Consider the following 18,067-nt stretch of genomic DNA (forward strand, 5'->3'; position numbering starts at 1 on the left):
CATCAGTGAGACGCTTATTAACCTACTCTAACATCTTCATCTGAAGATAGATGCTCGATGTGCATTCCTTTTTGAAAGTTTTTCAGGAGCGGTGTTTCCTCGTGTGAAGGGAGCATGCAGGTTTCCCAACAGGTGGATCTACTGGCGCTGACACAGACACTCCGGATGGAGGGCATGTTTCCCTATTCGCAGCAGGGGGTGGGGAAATGCCTGGTTACAGGTGTCCTTACACCATGATTTATTTTCCTATGAACTAGCCTCTTTGGGAGCATACACTCACTATGAGGTAGTTCACTTTTAATACAGGGTTTTTCACATGCTGGTTCCAATATATGCTCTAGCCTCGTTCCAAAATATTCTGTTCTGCAATTCCCTATTCTTTGGCACAATTTTTTATGCCAGATGCTCTTCCTCCCACTATTTTCAGTCATTAAACTCAAAAATTTGTGAGAATATAATGTAGGAGAGGAAAACTACACTATACTATACTATAATAAAAGAGAAAGTCTCTTGTTTTTAAACTGCACTATCTTCAACAGCTGCCATATCCCTCCTTTTCTCACCACCCCACAACACACAGCACATTCACTTCTTATACTCAAGACACAATCCTTGAAATATATTTTGTGTGAACTACAGGCATCTCATTCTTGCCAGCTATTATAGAAGCAGAAGGCTCCTCTCAAATCACATGAAAGGAGTATAAAGAACAAGTTAAGAAGCTGAATAAATGAAAACAATACGAGAATTATGACAGACCAGCATTACTAACAAACTAAAAGGTATTGTAATAAATATTACCGGAACTGGGAAACTTCTTCTGGATTCATATCAGCAACATCCGGATCTTCAACATAGAAATCTTTATCAAGAGGTGGACATTTACTCCAGCGTTCTTTCTGTGCTTCTTCCTGAAAATATTTTTTTTCTTATTAAATTCTTATAATTCAATCATTAACACATGTTCACTCTACTCTAAATAACCAGAGGATCTGACTTTGCCTTAATGATGTACTTTAGGGCAAGGTAAAATATTTTCTTTCTTGTCACATTACTTTGCAAATGTTAATCTTGTTTCATAGCAAATGGCCAAATGAAGGCATGTTACAAGTACATAACCTGAACAACATATTAGAGAGTGTAATTCAAGGCATTTGATACTTTTACAATTCTTCCAATACTCAAGGAGTATAATCCTTTTAATATGTTGGCAGGAATAGATACGACACATGTGGTATTAGCACAAAATTAATGCCTGCAGAGACTGAAAATTTACATATGTCTGCAAGCTTAGTGTATGCCATACATGAATGTTAAGGCAGTCTGTCTTCAGTCTGAAGGTTGGGTTAAATTTCTTTCAGTTCCACCAAATGCTTCTTATAGAGCCACTAACATCACTGAAAAGGCATACAAGGAAAATGAGGTGTGAAGCAGTTTCTTGTTATATTCCTCATCCAGAAGGTACTCTTACATATATCAAGTTTCACATATTCAGCAATCAACTCTACAAACTATACTCTCACACCATTCACCACAGAGAGAGATTCTATAAGCCATGTATTAGCATTACTGATACTTTGGTCACTTTCATATTGCTGAAGTCAAATACGAAACCAAGACAGATCAATGAAAGCATCTTAACTTATTCTAGTCTATACCAGAACAGAGTGCACTGTAAACACTATATTTCACCCGAGATACATTCGGGCACAGATCTTAGTTTGTGTATAGTCAGCATTAGTTGCAGAATGATCAGAAAGCAAGTTTCTAATACTAAGCCCTAGCCAAAGTATTTCATTTGAGAAAATGGCTGTCTACTTCTTACGAGGGAAGTACCCCGGCTCAAACGGCTAAAACTGCCAGAAAGTGGGCTTACAAGTATTCAGTTATACCTATGTTAATAGCTATCAAGGCCATTCATCTGTAAAAGTACGTGTTCGGTCGCCAGTGCCATCTGAAAGTCAGCGCACAGGCCACGCTGCATTGGAGCTGTACACGCAATGCCTGTTAGTCAGTTGCAGTGTATCGTAGTATAGTGCACACACAACCGTCCGACATGAGTAAGTGTAAGCCAATCAACCCTGTGAATTTTGTGAAGTTGCTGCATGAAAAGGTACGCCGACGCTACACGCTGGATAGTGAAGATGTAAGTGGAGTGGAGGATGGACCATTTGCATACATGTTATATATCATAACGCAGAAATACAATGGATCTGTAACAGAACTACATACCGACACATTGGAGAGTAATGGTGACTGTGAGGCGGATGGCGTAGAAGAAACAGCACACGCGTATAAGCGCTCAAACCGTACCAACAATCCAGCAACGGAAGGAACTACGCGTGACAGTGATTTCGCTCCTTCACCCCCAAAACGTACACGAACAAGTGTGATATGGAGTATTAATAACCGAACATTGGACAACATTTATGAGGATTATTATAATTGCGGTTATAATTCTTATCAGAAACTAATGAAGTGTTATAAACGCATTAGGTCAAAATCAAACTGCAAGGCAATTTTACATTATGTGACGCGCAAAAGGCAAGACCCAGGTCTGTTCAAGGGAGACGATAACATTAAAATTGAAGGCTTTAAAATAGTCTGTAAAAGCAAATTTGACAGAGCTAGAGATAATGGATCAGTGGTCCACTACTGACACATTCAAGCGTGGGCTCTGGAGGCCACTAGAGCAGTTTCTCTGGACAATTTTAAAGCTTCGTTGCATTTTGAAAGGGCCTTCAAAGACGAATATAATATTTCGTCCAGACATCACTATGTTCATGGCTCGCAAGGAGATAGAAGAGCATATTATTAAACAAACAGCAGAAACATTTGTGGCAGACATGAACATGTTTATTCAAGACAGGAATATAATGAAGGAATGCATGTGAAATAGTGATCAGAGCCATTGTTTTATGAACTAATGTCTGCTGCAACACTTTCAACAGTTGGTCTGGTAGTCTGTGCATAGTTCTACGCATAGTTACACAATTAATGTGGCTGTGTCAATTAATAGCAAATTAGCAAACAAGCTTTACATTTGTTTGCAGGAAAAGGATGGAAGGTTTGGTACGCAGGTTGCAAAGAAACTGACAGCAATGTGTCCACGGAACATCCATGCTGAAGTGAGTAACAGTGGAAAAATGACTAAAACACATATGAAGAGCTTCTTTAATTCAGTCCTCGCTGAACATGTTGGTGAGAGAGGTCTATTACTTTCTGATTCCTGGTCAGGACACAAAGACTACGGTGTCATTGAAGATTGTTTTCCAAATAAAGATATTACATTAAATATATTGCCACCAAAGACAACCAAATACTGTCAACCTTTGGATGTATACTTTTTAGGCAATACAAGCTCTATATCAGACGTCTTGTTGATTTTGTACGTTTGCAAACAGATACCACGCAGGCCACGTTACATGATCGATACTTCATCACCCGTCTTCACTCCGTCATCTACAACCAACTATCTGCACCGAGATACAGACCTATGTTAACATACGCATGGCAAAGAGCAGGTGAGGTGTCTAATATCAAACATGGACATGTGCCACCTGTATCAAAATTGAGTTAAGGATTGATCCATATAGCATTTTTAATGCTCTCTCTGAATTAATGGTCCGTGTCTTTCATAAACAAATATTTGTACGTAATTTTTAACATAGAAATATGCAGTTTCTTTCATAATTGGACACCTCCAAACGTAGTTTATATCAAAAATGGACATGACCATTTCAGCCAATCATATTTCTACAAGTGACAAAACTGTCATGGCGACCAGAGAATTTTTATCGAGATCTTAAAGAAAAAAGAGGACTGTTTTTTAATGTCCTACAATTGCCGAAAGAACCTTGTTTTGCCAAAATTAAGTGAACTTTTGGCTTATTATTCCAGACAACTCTACTGTTACAATCCGTCTGTTGTAATAGGCACATCTCAAAGCAAACTGCGCCCTGACAATGTGTCTGTTTATACGTGGCTGGAGAATGAGGGAAAGAAATCATCAAACGAAATAGCATCAGCGGTTGTCAATGAGTTACGATCTAATGATTCACAAGGCTTCAGTCAAGTTGATTGCGATGGCTGCACTGGCCAAAATGAAAACATTAATATGTTGGCGATCTGTGCAAAGTGGCTTACAACGTATGCACCATCCTCTGTTGATAAATTAAAACTGGCATTTCCAGTTACTGGACACTCATATTAGCCTCCAGATAGGATTTTTGGATTGATTGAGAAAGACCTTAAGAAGATGACGACCATAGTAAGTCCTGATGAATATCTTGGTGTTCAAAATGTACGGCACAGTGAAAATGATTGGACAAACCTTGGAACCACTGAATTGGAAAGAACAAGCACAGATTTATCTGAAATCTGCTAGTCAACTTCATTTCAAGATTTCACAGTGTAAAAGAATTGTACTCAGGAGCATGAAAAGAGGCAATGTTGTAGTTAAAGGTGAGATAGGCTGCTATTTGGAAACAGGTATTGAGCGTAAGATCACGAAAACATGACAGGTAAGTCTAATATTAATGAATCCTTTACCTACTGATATTGGCATGAATGTAAACACACAGAAACTTAAAGATGTTGACAAATTACTAGGAAAGCACTTCGGAAAAGATTGGAAATTAATGCCTCTCTTAAGTGGTATGTCGAAGTCATTGATATGAACATTGGTAGTGAAAATGAACAAGCTGTTAATGATTATGAATGTGATTGTTTTGAAGACCCTTGTGATGAACCAGAGGTTATTTGCCCAGAAATACAGTGAAGCAAGAACTGAAATGAATGTTAAAAATGTTAACAAAGTATAAGAATAGCCTTATTTCTTTCATATTTTAATGATATTTATTTTAAAATGGAAGTTTACTTACGTGTCATCCTGCAACTTTTTTTCCAAGTATTGGGATAGTTTGTTTCAAAAGTGGACAATTACATGGATGTTTGTATCAAAAATGGACAAAAGCCAATCTCGGTTTCAGAAATGGACATTGTCATATTTGAACATGTTTTACATTGATTTAGACTGAAATTCCTAAGTGTCGACTATGATTTTCTTGTTCGTAAGGCTGGAAATATGATACACAAAAATTTTCACACATGTAACGTGGGTTTAACATAGAGAAACAAAAATGTGGCTCTACTGAAAAATTAACAAAATGGCCTTTGTCCATGTTTGATACTAGGCACCTCAGGTTGTGATGTGGATGTTCCTGTTGCTTCGTTTGATAATGTAATCACCGTGGCATTCCAGTTTGGACTATTGCAATTCAGGAACATTGTAAATAATGTAGTATGTCTACATGTTGCTCTCGTTAAGTGTGCATACTGTTCCATTCCACTGTGTTTTAATCACTTCATTGAAACTCCACATTTACACTTCAATGTCGAATAAAGGACAACACAGTATCTTCTATTTTGGGAAAGATGACTATGTCAACACGATACTGCATGTGTTAAGAGTTCTTGTTGCAAGCACGTGTTCAACCTTTTGCCAGATGATACTGCACCACATCAGTTTCTTGTTACTACGAGTATAATGGTCCGAAGCGCTTGTTGCACGGTAGTTTCTGTTGCGAATTGTGTTTCTACAATGTTGTACGCCGTAACTTCTAAACTTTGATTGTACACTAATGCGGGGTTTTACAGATAAATGCTCTTGATGGGTAGTAGAACAGACATATCTTCGTATGTTAAACGTACTTTCAGTCGGTTTTAGCCGTTTGAGCTGGGGTACTTCCCTCATTAGTAAGAATGCCAACCTTAGTGTACACATGTCTATCCACCAAAATTTTAGTTCTCTACATGCTAATCCCTCTACATAATGTCCTAGGTTTTCCTATTAGCATGGTTGACTAATGATACCTACGGTGTTACAACCTGGTAAGGAGAAAGAAAGTCAAAATTGATGCAAATATCACCAAGGCGGTGTTTACAGAATTCATATAATGTATTTATTTTTGGTCTTTTCTTGACCTACACATGCAAATTCAATCAGAAAACAGCTTCTTAAAAAAAAAAAAAAAAAAAAAAAAAAAATTATGAAGTTTTTGAAGAAGCTCAATGCATTGCATACAACAGGAGTACAAGAAGAGTAGAAATCACTGCAATCAATAAGAAGAACATGTCAGGTTTCATAATCAATCCAACCATAAGATTTTAAATTGACTTCGAATAAGCACAAGAAATTGACCATGAGATAAAAAAAATATATGAACCAACAGCAGAATACTTTAAAAAAAGAAAGTAGCAATGGAGCAAATCTGGCTAAAATGGGCAGGTGTCGATAAATCAGCAATTAGTCCATTTCTGTAGTGGCAGAGTCGATCCTTCGATGAATTTTTATTTCCTCATTTAGTAGCACACTCCCTGTACAAGTTTCCTTGGAAACAAATGAGTGACTTGCTGCTATGTGAACCAAAACGTATCATGTGATGGTGCTGTCTTTTTATTGCTACCACTCTTCTTTTGCAGCTGTAATTATATATATATATATATATATTACAGAGTTAAAAGTGCACCTTTGTTGTTGTTGTTGTTGTATTTTCTGTCTACATTAGTTTTGTTTAGTTTCCATGTAGCATAGCTGCTGCAACAATATTTATAACAACGTAAGTTCATGCACTTATGTGGGTTATAATGTGGCTCAGGGAAGGCCGTTGGTTGAAACATTGCGTGTTTGACTGGATGAAAGGGATGGTTCTGATTTTGAATTCAGAGAAGGTGATTTAGCGAGTCATGAAGATGGTCAACAAGGAAAAGATACAGATAGTGGAAGTGATGACAGTGCTCAACTGTGCTGTGATGACCCGAATTTACCTTGTGTAGCCCCGGCACTCCATATTACACTACCTTCTTCCGGCCTTCTTATGCACTTACTAACCACCACCTTGGACAATTAGCTCACTCTCCCGTCCCCCTGACGTCAACTACGTCTCGCATCTTCCAGAATGAACTTTAAACCGTATAAATACTCGTCATCCAGCCTATCTCGCCTGGTTGAACGAGAGGCCGTTCCCCGCTGGATGTGCGAGCACATAACACTGGACTACTGGTGTTCCTCAGGCGAGACAAAGAGATAAAATTATGTAAAACATAGTTTCATTCATCCCAGCATTTTCCTAGTGTGAGAGAGGGAAGCCATGGAAAGCCATTTTCAGGGATGTCAACAGTGGCACTCAAACCCACTATCTCCCAAATGCAAGCTGACTGCTGTGAGACCCTAACTGCGCAGCTACTCGCTAGGTATTCGGTTTGAAGAAATTTCAGTTGTGTGAAAATCGTACTGGTTACATAATGCATATGGAACTTTACAGTAGGGAAACTTTTTGAAGGGACTGGTTACATAATGCATAAAAGCTCTTTTTGAAAGAAGGGACTCAGAAGGACTTGCTCACCAGGTGGTCATGGAATTAGTAGACAAGCAATGTATGTGGGAACGAACATCATTTGATTACCGACAATTTCTACACAAAGATTCCTTTAGCAGAGGCTCTGTATAAAAAGGATATTATGATGACTAGAACAATTAAGTAATTCTGAACGACTGCCCCATGATCTGATAAATACGAGGTACAAACCACCTGAAACCATGTATTGCAGGCAAAATTCTCTTCTGAAAGTGGATTTCAAAGAAAAGAAAGGTCGTAAGACATTTTTCTTGCTGTTGACGTACACAAGCTGAACACCTGCTAGTTAGGAGTACAAGTGGGAAAGACACTGTGAAACCTCTCACGATTATGCTCTACAATAAGGTAACAGGTGGTGTTGACCTGTCTGATAATTGATCGCATTACCTGCAACAAACCAACCATGCATTACTGGAAGAATCTTTTTTATGGAAGACATTTTTTCAATTTTTTATAGGTGGCTCTTCAGAATGCTTACATAATCTATCAACAAAATGTTGATCCCCCAATAATGGACAAGTACAGTTTTGTTGAATCAATTACTGATCTTGTATTTGATGACCTAGCACCTCAGTCTCCAGTTCCAAGTGGTGATGGTGATGGACCTACTCATGAGTTTGCTCACCTACTAGGCTGACAAGAAAGATCGTGTGTGCTGTCGTATATGGCCATACAAAGAAGAGAGGAAGATCCAGCTATTGGTTTCCTGATTATAATGTTGGAGTTCATGGACAATGTTGGCCCCATCTAGAACATTACTACGGGAGCAGCCATAAGGTGAAGAGGAGCAAGGCATAGGCAGGACAGTACATATGGAAAAATATATTTTTCAAACAAATATCACTGAATAGACTTGCATCTTATACACAAAATTATATAAATATACAGTATGTGCATCATTTTGTACTGCATGTTATAAATCTCATTCCGAGCTACCTAAGCCAAAGAGCGGCACGAGTTAGTACGTAGATTTTACAATAGATGGTGCTTGCTGTAGTCTTCATCCTCTAACACGTTGTATGCTTGTGTGAACCACCCGTTCAAAATGACCGGAAAATCCGAAAATATAGGAGAAATTAGAAGATCGGCACACGAAATATCTGGAGGCTCCTAACCTCTACGTAGCATGCTACAGTTACATACCGGTCTGTTGGACAGTGAAACAACTTGATTACAGCACTACCAGCGCAGGCAGCAGAAAGTTACACATACAAGGTAAACTCTTATTTTACGCATCAAGTGTGGTAAGGCATTTACTCATCTCATTCACGCAGTGGAGAAAACTTACTCATGCACGCACTGTGGTAAGACTTTCACACGCACATAGGGGATGAACGTTTGACTAATGGGGTAAACGAGGATGGCATCCAGACAATGAAAAGACAAATTTATACACTGCAAGTATCATCTGTCGTAAAGTATTCACACAGACATCTCGATAATAGGTGAATAATTATTTGATGTGCAAATGTTCACCTTTATGAGAGAGTGTTAATCAGATCTGGTTTGATTTTGGCCAGCATTTTAAAGCTACATGCCCATCATGATTTCATGATTTCATGTGAGTTTTCAGGTGAAAGTTTCAAGCAGGAATCCACTGGGTTTTGAACTTTGATCGTCAGGTGGAAAGCCAGCAGTTACGGCCTGCAGTAATCTTGTCTGCTGTCAGTTTCTCTATTTTTAACCTGAATTATCTGTATGAGTGCAGTAAACTACCCCTGTTAAATACATAATTTTCAGAAACACTTCTCAATCAAATAACAAATCATGTCTGTCAATTTAACGTTAATGCATCAACAGATTAGGCAGACACACAATTATGTATTTATCATTAGATTTTTTCTTTTCAACCAACTTTTGGTTGGGGATTTCTTTCTAATATAAATTAACACTTCAATTTCTATTATTTAAATTTCTTTCTGCTGTTGCAGATTGCCATAAGACGAAGAATACTACTTGCAATAAAAAGAAGTTATAGCATAATGTACATGAAGAAAATAGGAAACTTTTGATAAATTTAAGTTTCTTATATCCATGTATATTCTTCATAAACAATGTAAATGAATCTATAGTATTTGCATTGTGAGAATGGTCTTTTCTTGGCTTAATTGTTTAGAAATTTAAAATAACTTGCAAATATATAAGAAATTTTTTTTGGTATAGTTCCCCGACTGCTAGTCATTACACCCAAGAAGTGGTAATGTTAGATTCTGTACTGGCAGCTATTTTGTGTGATACTACTTTCACCCTATTGTGAACTATCACTGTTATATATTGTTGGAAAGGTAATAAACTGCAGATTCAGATGGTGACATTAACTTTTCTGTGAGGCTGGATTAAAAAAAAAATTAGACTTGAAAATAGTGGAATGATTATTTCATAAGCAATGTCAAAATTGTAACATAAAATACAAGATGAAATATGAAACACAACATCCAAAATATACAAAATGACCTTTTTATTTGTAAAGTGGTAACCGTCAATACGGAATGAGATTTATAATCATAACAATAGATATGTATTTCGCACAGTGTGCATGGATAAAGTTACAAGTTATTTAGTACTGAGTTCAATGTTATCCTCCTCCTTTTGCACTCATTTGCGTGGTAACGATCGCATTTGTTTCCACATAATGTGCATATGCAGCTTTCGTCCGGATCATGGAAAGATTTCCTATGGCATTTATAATGGAATCCATGGATTGCGAATCGTGTTATGGCGTGCCTCAGTTCGTACCCTGGCTTTTTGCATTCAGCTGTTGCCATTGCATCTGTTTGATAAAAGTCTCCCCAGATGTCAGCCTTCTTCGCTCGTAGTTCTCGGTGTACGCTCTGATATGGGCATGCAGATGGTAAGCACATTTTTGTTCTTGTCTCCTCGATGTAAAAAGGTTCTCTTGTGAGCTCATATGTTAATCTTGACAATGCAGTGTTTGCTATTCATAGGGTTTTTTTTTTTGAGATAAGTGGTTTTGGTTTTTTTCTATGGCCATTAAGTCTTTTTTGCTCAGGTGCTCCCATATGACGTGTATTGCATATGTAATGATAGGTGTAATCTTGATATAAAGTAAGTCTATTGCTGTCATTATGGAAAGTTTTTTTAAAGTTAAAAATTTCATGATTGTTCCGTATTGAATAGAGAAATATACAATATTAAATAGAAGCAAGGATCCACCTTTCAATACTCCGTTGTTTGGTCAAACTGGTCGTAACTTCAAAATTAGGTAGTTTGAACACGTTAATGCAATAAAATACAACAGATTTTCAGCAGTGGGGCAACACATACATGACACAAAACATATTTTCACTACAATAGGCCAGGATATTGAAATTCTCAGCACTCTAAATAAAGGCCCTATCCTAGACATCACTGAAAACTGTTTTATATACCTTGACCAGTTTTTCAATCCAAATCTTAACCTGAATGATATTTCTGAGAAGTCCAATGCCCTTTTCGATTTTCTCATCTCCATTTAAAAAAACTTGAAGTCAACAAGTAAGCGATCAATCTTTCACAATTTACACAATACCCTGTCATGCCACTTCCCCCCTTCCGCAACACCCCCATGATCCTCCTTAGATACCCCCCCCATTTTCCTTTCCCTCCCACCCTCATTATTCCCCACCCTTTTCCCTATTTATCATCTCCCATTCATTTATCAATCACCACGGCAAGCTGTTTCGAGTTGAGCCTCACATTGTAATTTCTTTTAAAATTTCTTCCTATTTTTATATATTTTTATTTGGTTTTAGTCTTTTTAACCCGCCAGTGCACGGGTCACAAAAAGTTACATGAGTGAACGGGTTGGGTCTCACAGACCCATCATCATATTTCTTTTTTATAGTATGCTAATATATTTTTATTTTCAATATTCATTCCCTCCTATTCCCCTAACATTAAAAAACACATTGCTGTCACAAAACCATTGATGATTAACACTTACTTAACATTTTACAAAGCAATTCTCTAACCACTGCAAATTTACACACAATATTATATTTGATCACAAAATTCAGAACTTATCAAGTCAAAATTTATGAAATCATCATAACTTAATCTTCACGATCCAGAATGTTCACTGGAACATTCACATTTCAGCTTTACATTCACTGCACACAAATACGGAGAGTTCAAGATACATTAACTTTCTGCACAAACAGCACGAGTAGCGGGTCTTTTCTGACTTTACAGTATGCACGACGTCCTCTTTTATGTTCTATATTTTCACATCCTGCTTCTGCCGTCAACTCAGATATCCTTCTTGCAGTATCGCGAATACTCTTAGGAAGATATCTTGAGACAGCTCTTTCTCTTATTTGTTCTTCAGTTAGAAGAAACAAGAGTTTCTTCAAAAAAAATATTCCGTTCCTTGCGTCTGGAGAGTTAGGGTTGTTGACTCTGAATATTAAATATGCGTTAAAGCCTGTAATATTCAGCAATGCATAAAAGACCACCATTGTCCAACGTCTGGTGTTTCGAGCTGTCCTTTCGTCTACACAGCATACACCACCCTTAGCTGAATTATAGAATGTGACTATTACAGGCTTCCTCTTTCCTTCTATACTTTCCTCATTTTTATCATCGCTATGCATGGACGAGAGGAAAACCACAGTAAATTTCATCATCTGATAATGGTTCTTCCAATAATGCGGCAACTCGTTCCATATCACGTGGACTGCTGACATCATAACTCTCCTTTTTCTTAGACCTACGAAGAAACGAACTGATTAGGACAGGTCAACCCATTTTCAGTCTCATCTCTGTACTTAAAACCCAAGGAACTAAGGTGAAAGACAGCCAGGCTAGCTAAACCACGGATTTGGACAAGACGCTAAGATATAATCACCCTATAATCTTCTTTATGTACACGGTTAACATGGAAAGACTAAAATCCTTATGATAAAAAAACTTACACGACTGCACGGGTTGGGTCTCACAGGCCCACATAGCACTTTAACTTACCACTGCTCACGTACTAAAGCAATCAATTCCATGTTCGTCTGCAGGAATACTACACCGGTGATAAAAGGAAGGTAGCAGAAGCCGGAAGTATGCAGCTATCACCGTCTATCAGAAAATGTTGGAAATACCAGCCCATGGGTCTCACAGACCCAACCCGTGCATTGGCGGGTTAATGATTTAAATTATTTTCAAATTTATATATCCGCTTCGAATTGTCGAAATTAAGTCCTACACTGTTTTCCTAAGACTTCAATTACGTCACCTTTTACTCTTCGGCCGGAGAAACAAATGCCTACAAGACCTGCCTAGCAACAACTATACACAACTGCATATCACAAGTTCAATTTCATAACGAGTTATCCTTCAAGTCTGCATATTAGAACAAATCCTCTCAAATAAAACATCTTCATACGTCTTCATATGTGAATGCAGCATAGGATCATACTAGACCTGCTTATGAACTTCAACTAGATTTGTTTTGGTACGAAATAGTGGTGTTCTTTTTACTCTTTTGACTGTGATCATTGTGTTATGAACATCAACTCGAATTGCTTCGGCATGAAATAGTGTTAATTTTTTGCCTGTGATCATTGTGTTGTTTTTAGATCTTTATGATTACATTTTTGCACTGCTTTGCTAATTGGCTGATGATGACACTTCAAATGTGTTGAAACCGCTCCAAATATGAATATGGTACTTTTAAACTTGCCTCAGAAAAAGTTACCATACAGCGTCCTCTGAAAATGACTCACAGTTCCTTCAGTGCTGCGGAAACTGTGAAAAATGGGCGACTATGAAGGTGGCCATAATCAATCTTACGACCCTGAAAGGAAAGGCAGAAGAAGTGTTGGATTTTATGGAGAAAGACGAAATAGAAATGATGGGATTGAGCGAAGTTAAATGGAAGGGAAAAGGATAGGAGAGAATGAGAAAATGATATACACTATGATGGAGTGGTGACTAAGAAGCAAAAAACTGTAATGTGCTCCCCTACGTAAAGATTTCTACTTTACCCTCTGCTCAACTTCTCTGGCCTGCTCTCACTACTGCGTGTGCTTCATCCGCTTATCCAGCCCGCTATGCACTCGACTACTGCTCGCCCTCCGTCCCCTCCCCTCTGCCGCTGCTTGTGTACGTCACGTCTGGTTCTCGTACTTTCTGGACTATGGTCTTACGCTATAAATGCTCGCCCTGGTCTCGAACTGGCAGTCAGATATTCAGTGACGAACTGTGTGGAGGGAGGCATTCATACTCGTATTACGGCTGGCCCATATGCGATATCTTATGTGTAACTTAACATCTGAACCTTCGACGGCTGGCTGGATGAGCGAAAATTAATCTTATTGTGTTTTCGATTTCTAATTCAGGAAATTATTATTCTCTTCTAATATGCCCTTCTGGCTGAATATGCAGGGTTGCATTTGGTGTGGCTACTAAAAATTTATCAACTAGTATGTTCATTTTGAACTTCTCATGAATATTTCCAAACGATTATTAAAAAAAAAAAAAAAAAAAACTTTGTGAACAGACGCTAAAAGTGACAATCATACCTGTGATTTTCTGTATTTTGGAACTGTGTTTACGCCTGGTTGTGTGCGTGACCCTACTACTTTCTCTAAACTTATTTGCAGGCTGAACATTTTTCCTTTCTCTTCGCCAGCCGTTGGATTTCATTTTCTCCCTTATTGTTCCTTTATTCCCTTTTTTAGCTGACCCTGGTGGTTTTCACATTGTACAGTGGCCTTCGTGATTTTAGAATTCTTTCTTGATATAGTTAATATATTTTTGATAGGGTACTAGTCACACTGCATCTAGTCAATCATTTGTTGTATCTAATCCTATTCATTATTTTGGTGTATAAACCTAGAATTAATATTTTTCTTCCCTTCTTGTTTGAATTTATACTATTTACAAAATTTCCCCGTTTCATTGGTGTTACAATTTCTACTTCGTTTGGTTTCAATTGAATATCGTCCTCTGTCCTGTAATAATCAAAACATTGTCCATGTAATCACGTTTTGTTGGTTTTATAATACATATGTATTGTGCAAATCCAACTGGTTGTACCTTCCCGATTGCCGTGTTACCTATCCTTAATTTCTTGTCAACCTGTACCTACCACGTATGACTTCTGGAAAGGTCTCAGCATAACGCTTCGCGCCAGACTCTGCTCATTCGCTGCGATTGGATTCTGAATACTACTTGATGAAGAATTTTGTTAAATGCTGGGCACGCATTATGTGAAGGTGTGCATCGGTTTCACTGTTTACATTACCTTGCTGCTGTACTTCGCCCATGTTTGCTTGTGCCAACCATACTGGTCAAACTGGTGTCTTAATTTTTGAGGCATATTTCTATCCTATGCGTTATTTCGATTTTCGCTTATTTTGAGTACTCTATTCATCTACGATATCTAAACACTTCCTTATTTTTAACTACATTTACGTGACAAAACTGAGTGGGCCTGACAATTTCAAAACAACTGGAGGAGTATGTGGATACAGTAGATTACATCAGCGACAAGATAATGAAAATTAGACTGAGAATGAGGAACAAAGTGGAGGACTTCATACAAATGTATGCACCACAGAAAGGGTACAAAGAGGACATGATATCTGGAAACTGGCTTTTACGGACACATTTCATTTGGTTGCTTCCTCCTGCCAGACAAGCGTCCTCAATCTTCTTGCGGTTGCTTAATATCGTATTTAAAGTTGCCGTAGGAATGTCCAACATCCGAGCAATTTGCACATGTATGGATTAGCATCCACTTTCTTGTTAAACATGAATTTTTCCACGTTGGTAAACTGTCTAGCTCTCTTCTTCTTCTCCATAACGTAATGTCTTGCAAACCACTAGTCCTATGTTTAAGTACAATAGGCCTAAGATAAGAGCTACACATCAGCTGTATATGTATGTACAGTAGGCCTAATTTAATACGTTACACTATTCACTTGTATGTTGGGTATTCAGCCCAAAGGCTGGTTTGATCCTCTGCAGCTCTGCCAACAGCTGTCATAAATAGGCTAGGCGTCACTAAAGAGGCGTACTAGGGAAATGAGGAGTGAGGCAGTTTCTCGTTGCTTTCCTCACCGAGCCAGCAGTTGCTATTACGTATCAGTCTGCCAAGCCCACTGAAATGTATGCACCAACCAACACTATGAGCGATATTTTCACACCATTCATAACAGGGACTGGCTGCATAAGGAATGGTATTACTGGCATCACTCATACCTCAGTCACTTTCATATTGTCAAAGCCAAGGATGAGACCGAGACAGATCAATGAAAGTAGTAAATTTGATATAGCCCATACCAGAAGACATAGTGCACTGTAAACACTACACCACGCCAGCAAAGGCATACGAATGAAAATTAAGCACTCGGACAAGGTACTGTTGTGTTATCCAAACAACCAAAGCAAAGACTGGCTTCGGACTGACGCTACCTGTAGCCAAGGCAACTAGCTGTACGCAGACACACTAGCGCGCTATTTTGTCTGGGTAGTCTGCAGCCGTTAAATTAAGTTCTCTTCTAAATCCTTACACACACACACCAGCTGTGGCTGGAGTGTTGTGATCGCAACTTGGCCCAGAAAGCTAATTTAAATTCCTTATGGTAAGAGTTATGAACGTACTAAAGAGTAGCAAATGTGCTATCCAGGTTTCTTTAACATGTATTTAATAGGACATGAACTGGGACTTAGGAATGACGACGTAATAACCAAGGAAACACGTTAAAGAGGGACGTCCTAACCAGTTTCAACTGTATTAGGTTCTGAATCACTGCAACGTTAATTACAATAGGCCGGTACATGAATTTAGTGGTTAGGTTAATCTGTCCTTGGATGGAACAGGTTACCCCATCCGTTCCTCCCACTACCCTCCTGAGATGATGAGACTTCATAGGCGGTAGTAATCTGGCAACAGGCCTATTTATAAATGAACGGCTAGCTTGGCTGTCAAGTATGGCTGAAAAATTCTCGTTGCCTATCAACAAGATGATAGCTGGGCGAGGTTGGCCTGTTCTGCTCACAATCTGACCAATCCCTCTCCTACTTGACCAGGGTTGCTTGTATGTCGGGTCTTGAGGCGCATTCGCATTCCTGTTCCCGGTCCCATCTCCCCCTCGATCCAGAATGGGCTGGACGTAGTTTTCCGACGCCAAAATTGGGCATTTGTTCTTCAGGTGTCCCGTTCTTCCACACTGGTAGCATTTCCTAACTGAGCTAGTCTCTTCCATGGCTTTGCTCGTGTTGTTCTTTCAACTGGGAGATGATTCTACGCAGATCATCAAAGGGTGTCGGTTGTGATACCTTCACTAGGGGTCTAATTTTATCATGGAGTAGCTCTGTGATGTTTGATAAGATCTCATTCTCGCTTCCTTCCGGGAGCAGACGCTTGAAGAGCTGGTACTTCTGGAGGACAAATGTGCTAGCTCATGCTGGAGGGTTGTGCATCAGTCACCAGCCTCCTTTTCACAGAGCACTTCACCCCTTCGGAATTAAACCTAGCAAGGAATTCCCTCTTGAAATCTGTCCAGTTTAAGTTTAAGCCCTTCAAGTTATTCCACGAAGTAGCATCTTGCCCGTTTAACAGTGGTGTGATGTGCTGAACAAAGATGTCCTCCAGTAGATTAGTCCTTCCTAGTAGACTGACCGATTGCTCGATGAAGCTAGTCAGGTTCACTTCCAGTCGCCCGTGAAATTCTGGAAGGCTCTCTATAATCACCTTCGGGTCAAGGTGTCCTGTATTGCCGGTTAGGTTTGAGGGGTTTGGAGGTGTGGCGATAGGTCCTGTTCGAGTTAATCTATCTTCCACCGCGTGAAGGATGCTTTCTCTCATATTCTGCACATCTTGCTTGATGGTCAAAATTCTCCCCTCAACCTGTTGTTTTGCGCTGTTCGAGATATCCCCTTTCAGCTGTTTTACCCTACAATTGATCTGCTCCACCTGTCCCAGTTTTGACCTGACGACCGATATCTGCTGTGTTGATTGGTGACATCACTAATTTGGGAATTCATTTGCAAAATTTTATCATCTACGGTTGAAATTTTCGATTCTAGGCCCTGTTCTACTTTGTAAACCTGCGTATACACCTGAGATATTTGTCCGGTTAAAACTGTATTAGCTTGAGAAATTTTGTAGTTTTCTTTCGAAATTTGTTCTGGAAGTTTGTCATTCTGTTCCATTAAAGTGGAATTAACTCTTGAATCAACGTCTGAGATTTTGTCACCGAGTGCCTACATCATGATCATTACGTAGGAACACATTTTGGTAATATTTATCTGCTCTTCAGATGACTAGTCCGGTGTTTCGTCCACCACATTGAAAAAAATTTGGGATCTTCGTCTTTTTCAATGAGGTCATCTCGTAAATGTGTTCTCAGAGATTTCTTATTGCTGTTCGTCGGAAGATTTCTCTCTGCGAGTTCGTCTAAGTTGTTGTACAGGCGTATCTTCCAGTATCACTTGCATTTTGTTCTGGTTCCCACTTACACTTGTATTCACTACCGAATATTATTCTCACGTCCTTGTCATGGTCGCCAATGTTGTTACCACAAACGCACACATGAAATGCTGTCAATTGTGTACAGTTTTATTTACACATTATATACACATTACACACACACATCAATAAACCACCATTTTGAACACTTGGCTGCTACGAAGAAGAATAAGAAGGAGGA

The 18,067-nt window shown here is 38.8% G+C and overlaps 1 protein-coding gene across 5 annotated transcripts in view; it reads right to left on the bottom strand.

Moving 5' to 3' along the window:
• LOC136862759 (probable ATP-dependent RNA helicase DDX43) overlaps nt 1-18,067 on the bottom strand; it is a 272,457-nt gene that overhangs the window by 214,724 nt on the left and 39,666 nt on the right. For all 5 annotated transcript variants that reach the window (XM_067139022.2, XM_067139003.2, XM_067138995.2 and 2 more), the window contains exon 4: nt 802-911. In XM_067139022.2, coding sequence (XP_066995123.1) covers nt 802-911 — 110 coding nt within the window. The remainder of the gene's footprint in view (nt 1-801; nt 912-18,067) is intronic.

Source organism: Anabrus simplex, chromosome 1 (genome assembly GCF_040414725.1).
Source record: "Anabrus simplex isolate iqAnaSimp1 chromosome 1, ASM4041472v1, whole genome shotgun sequence".
In the NCBI taxonomy this organism is placed as follows: Eukaryota; Metazoa; Arthropoda; class Insecta; order Orthoptera; family Tettigoniidae; genus Anabrus; species Anabrus simplex.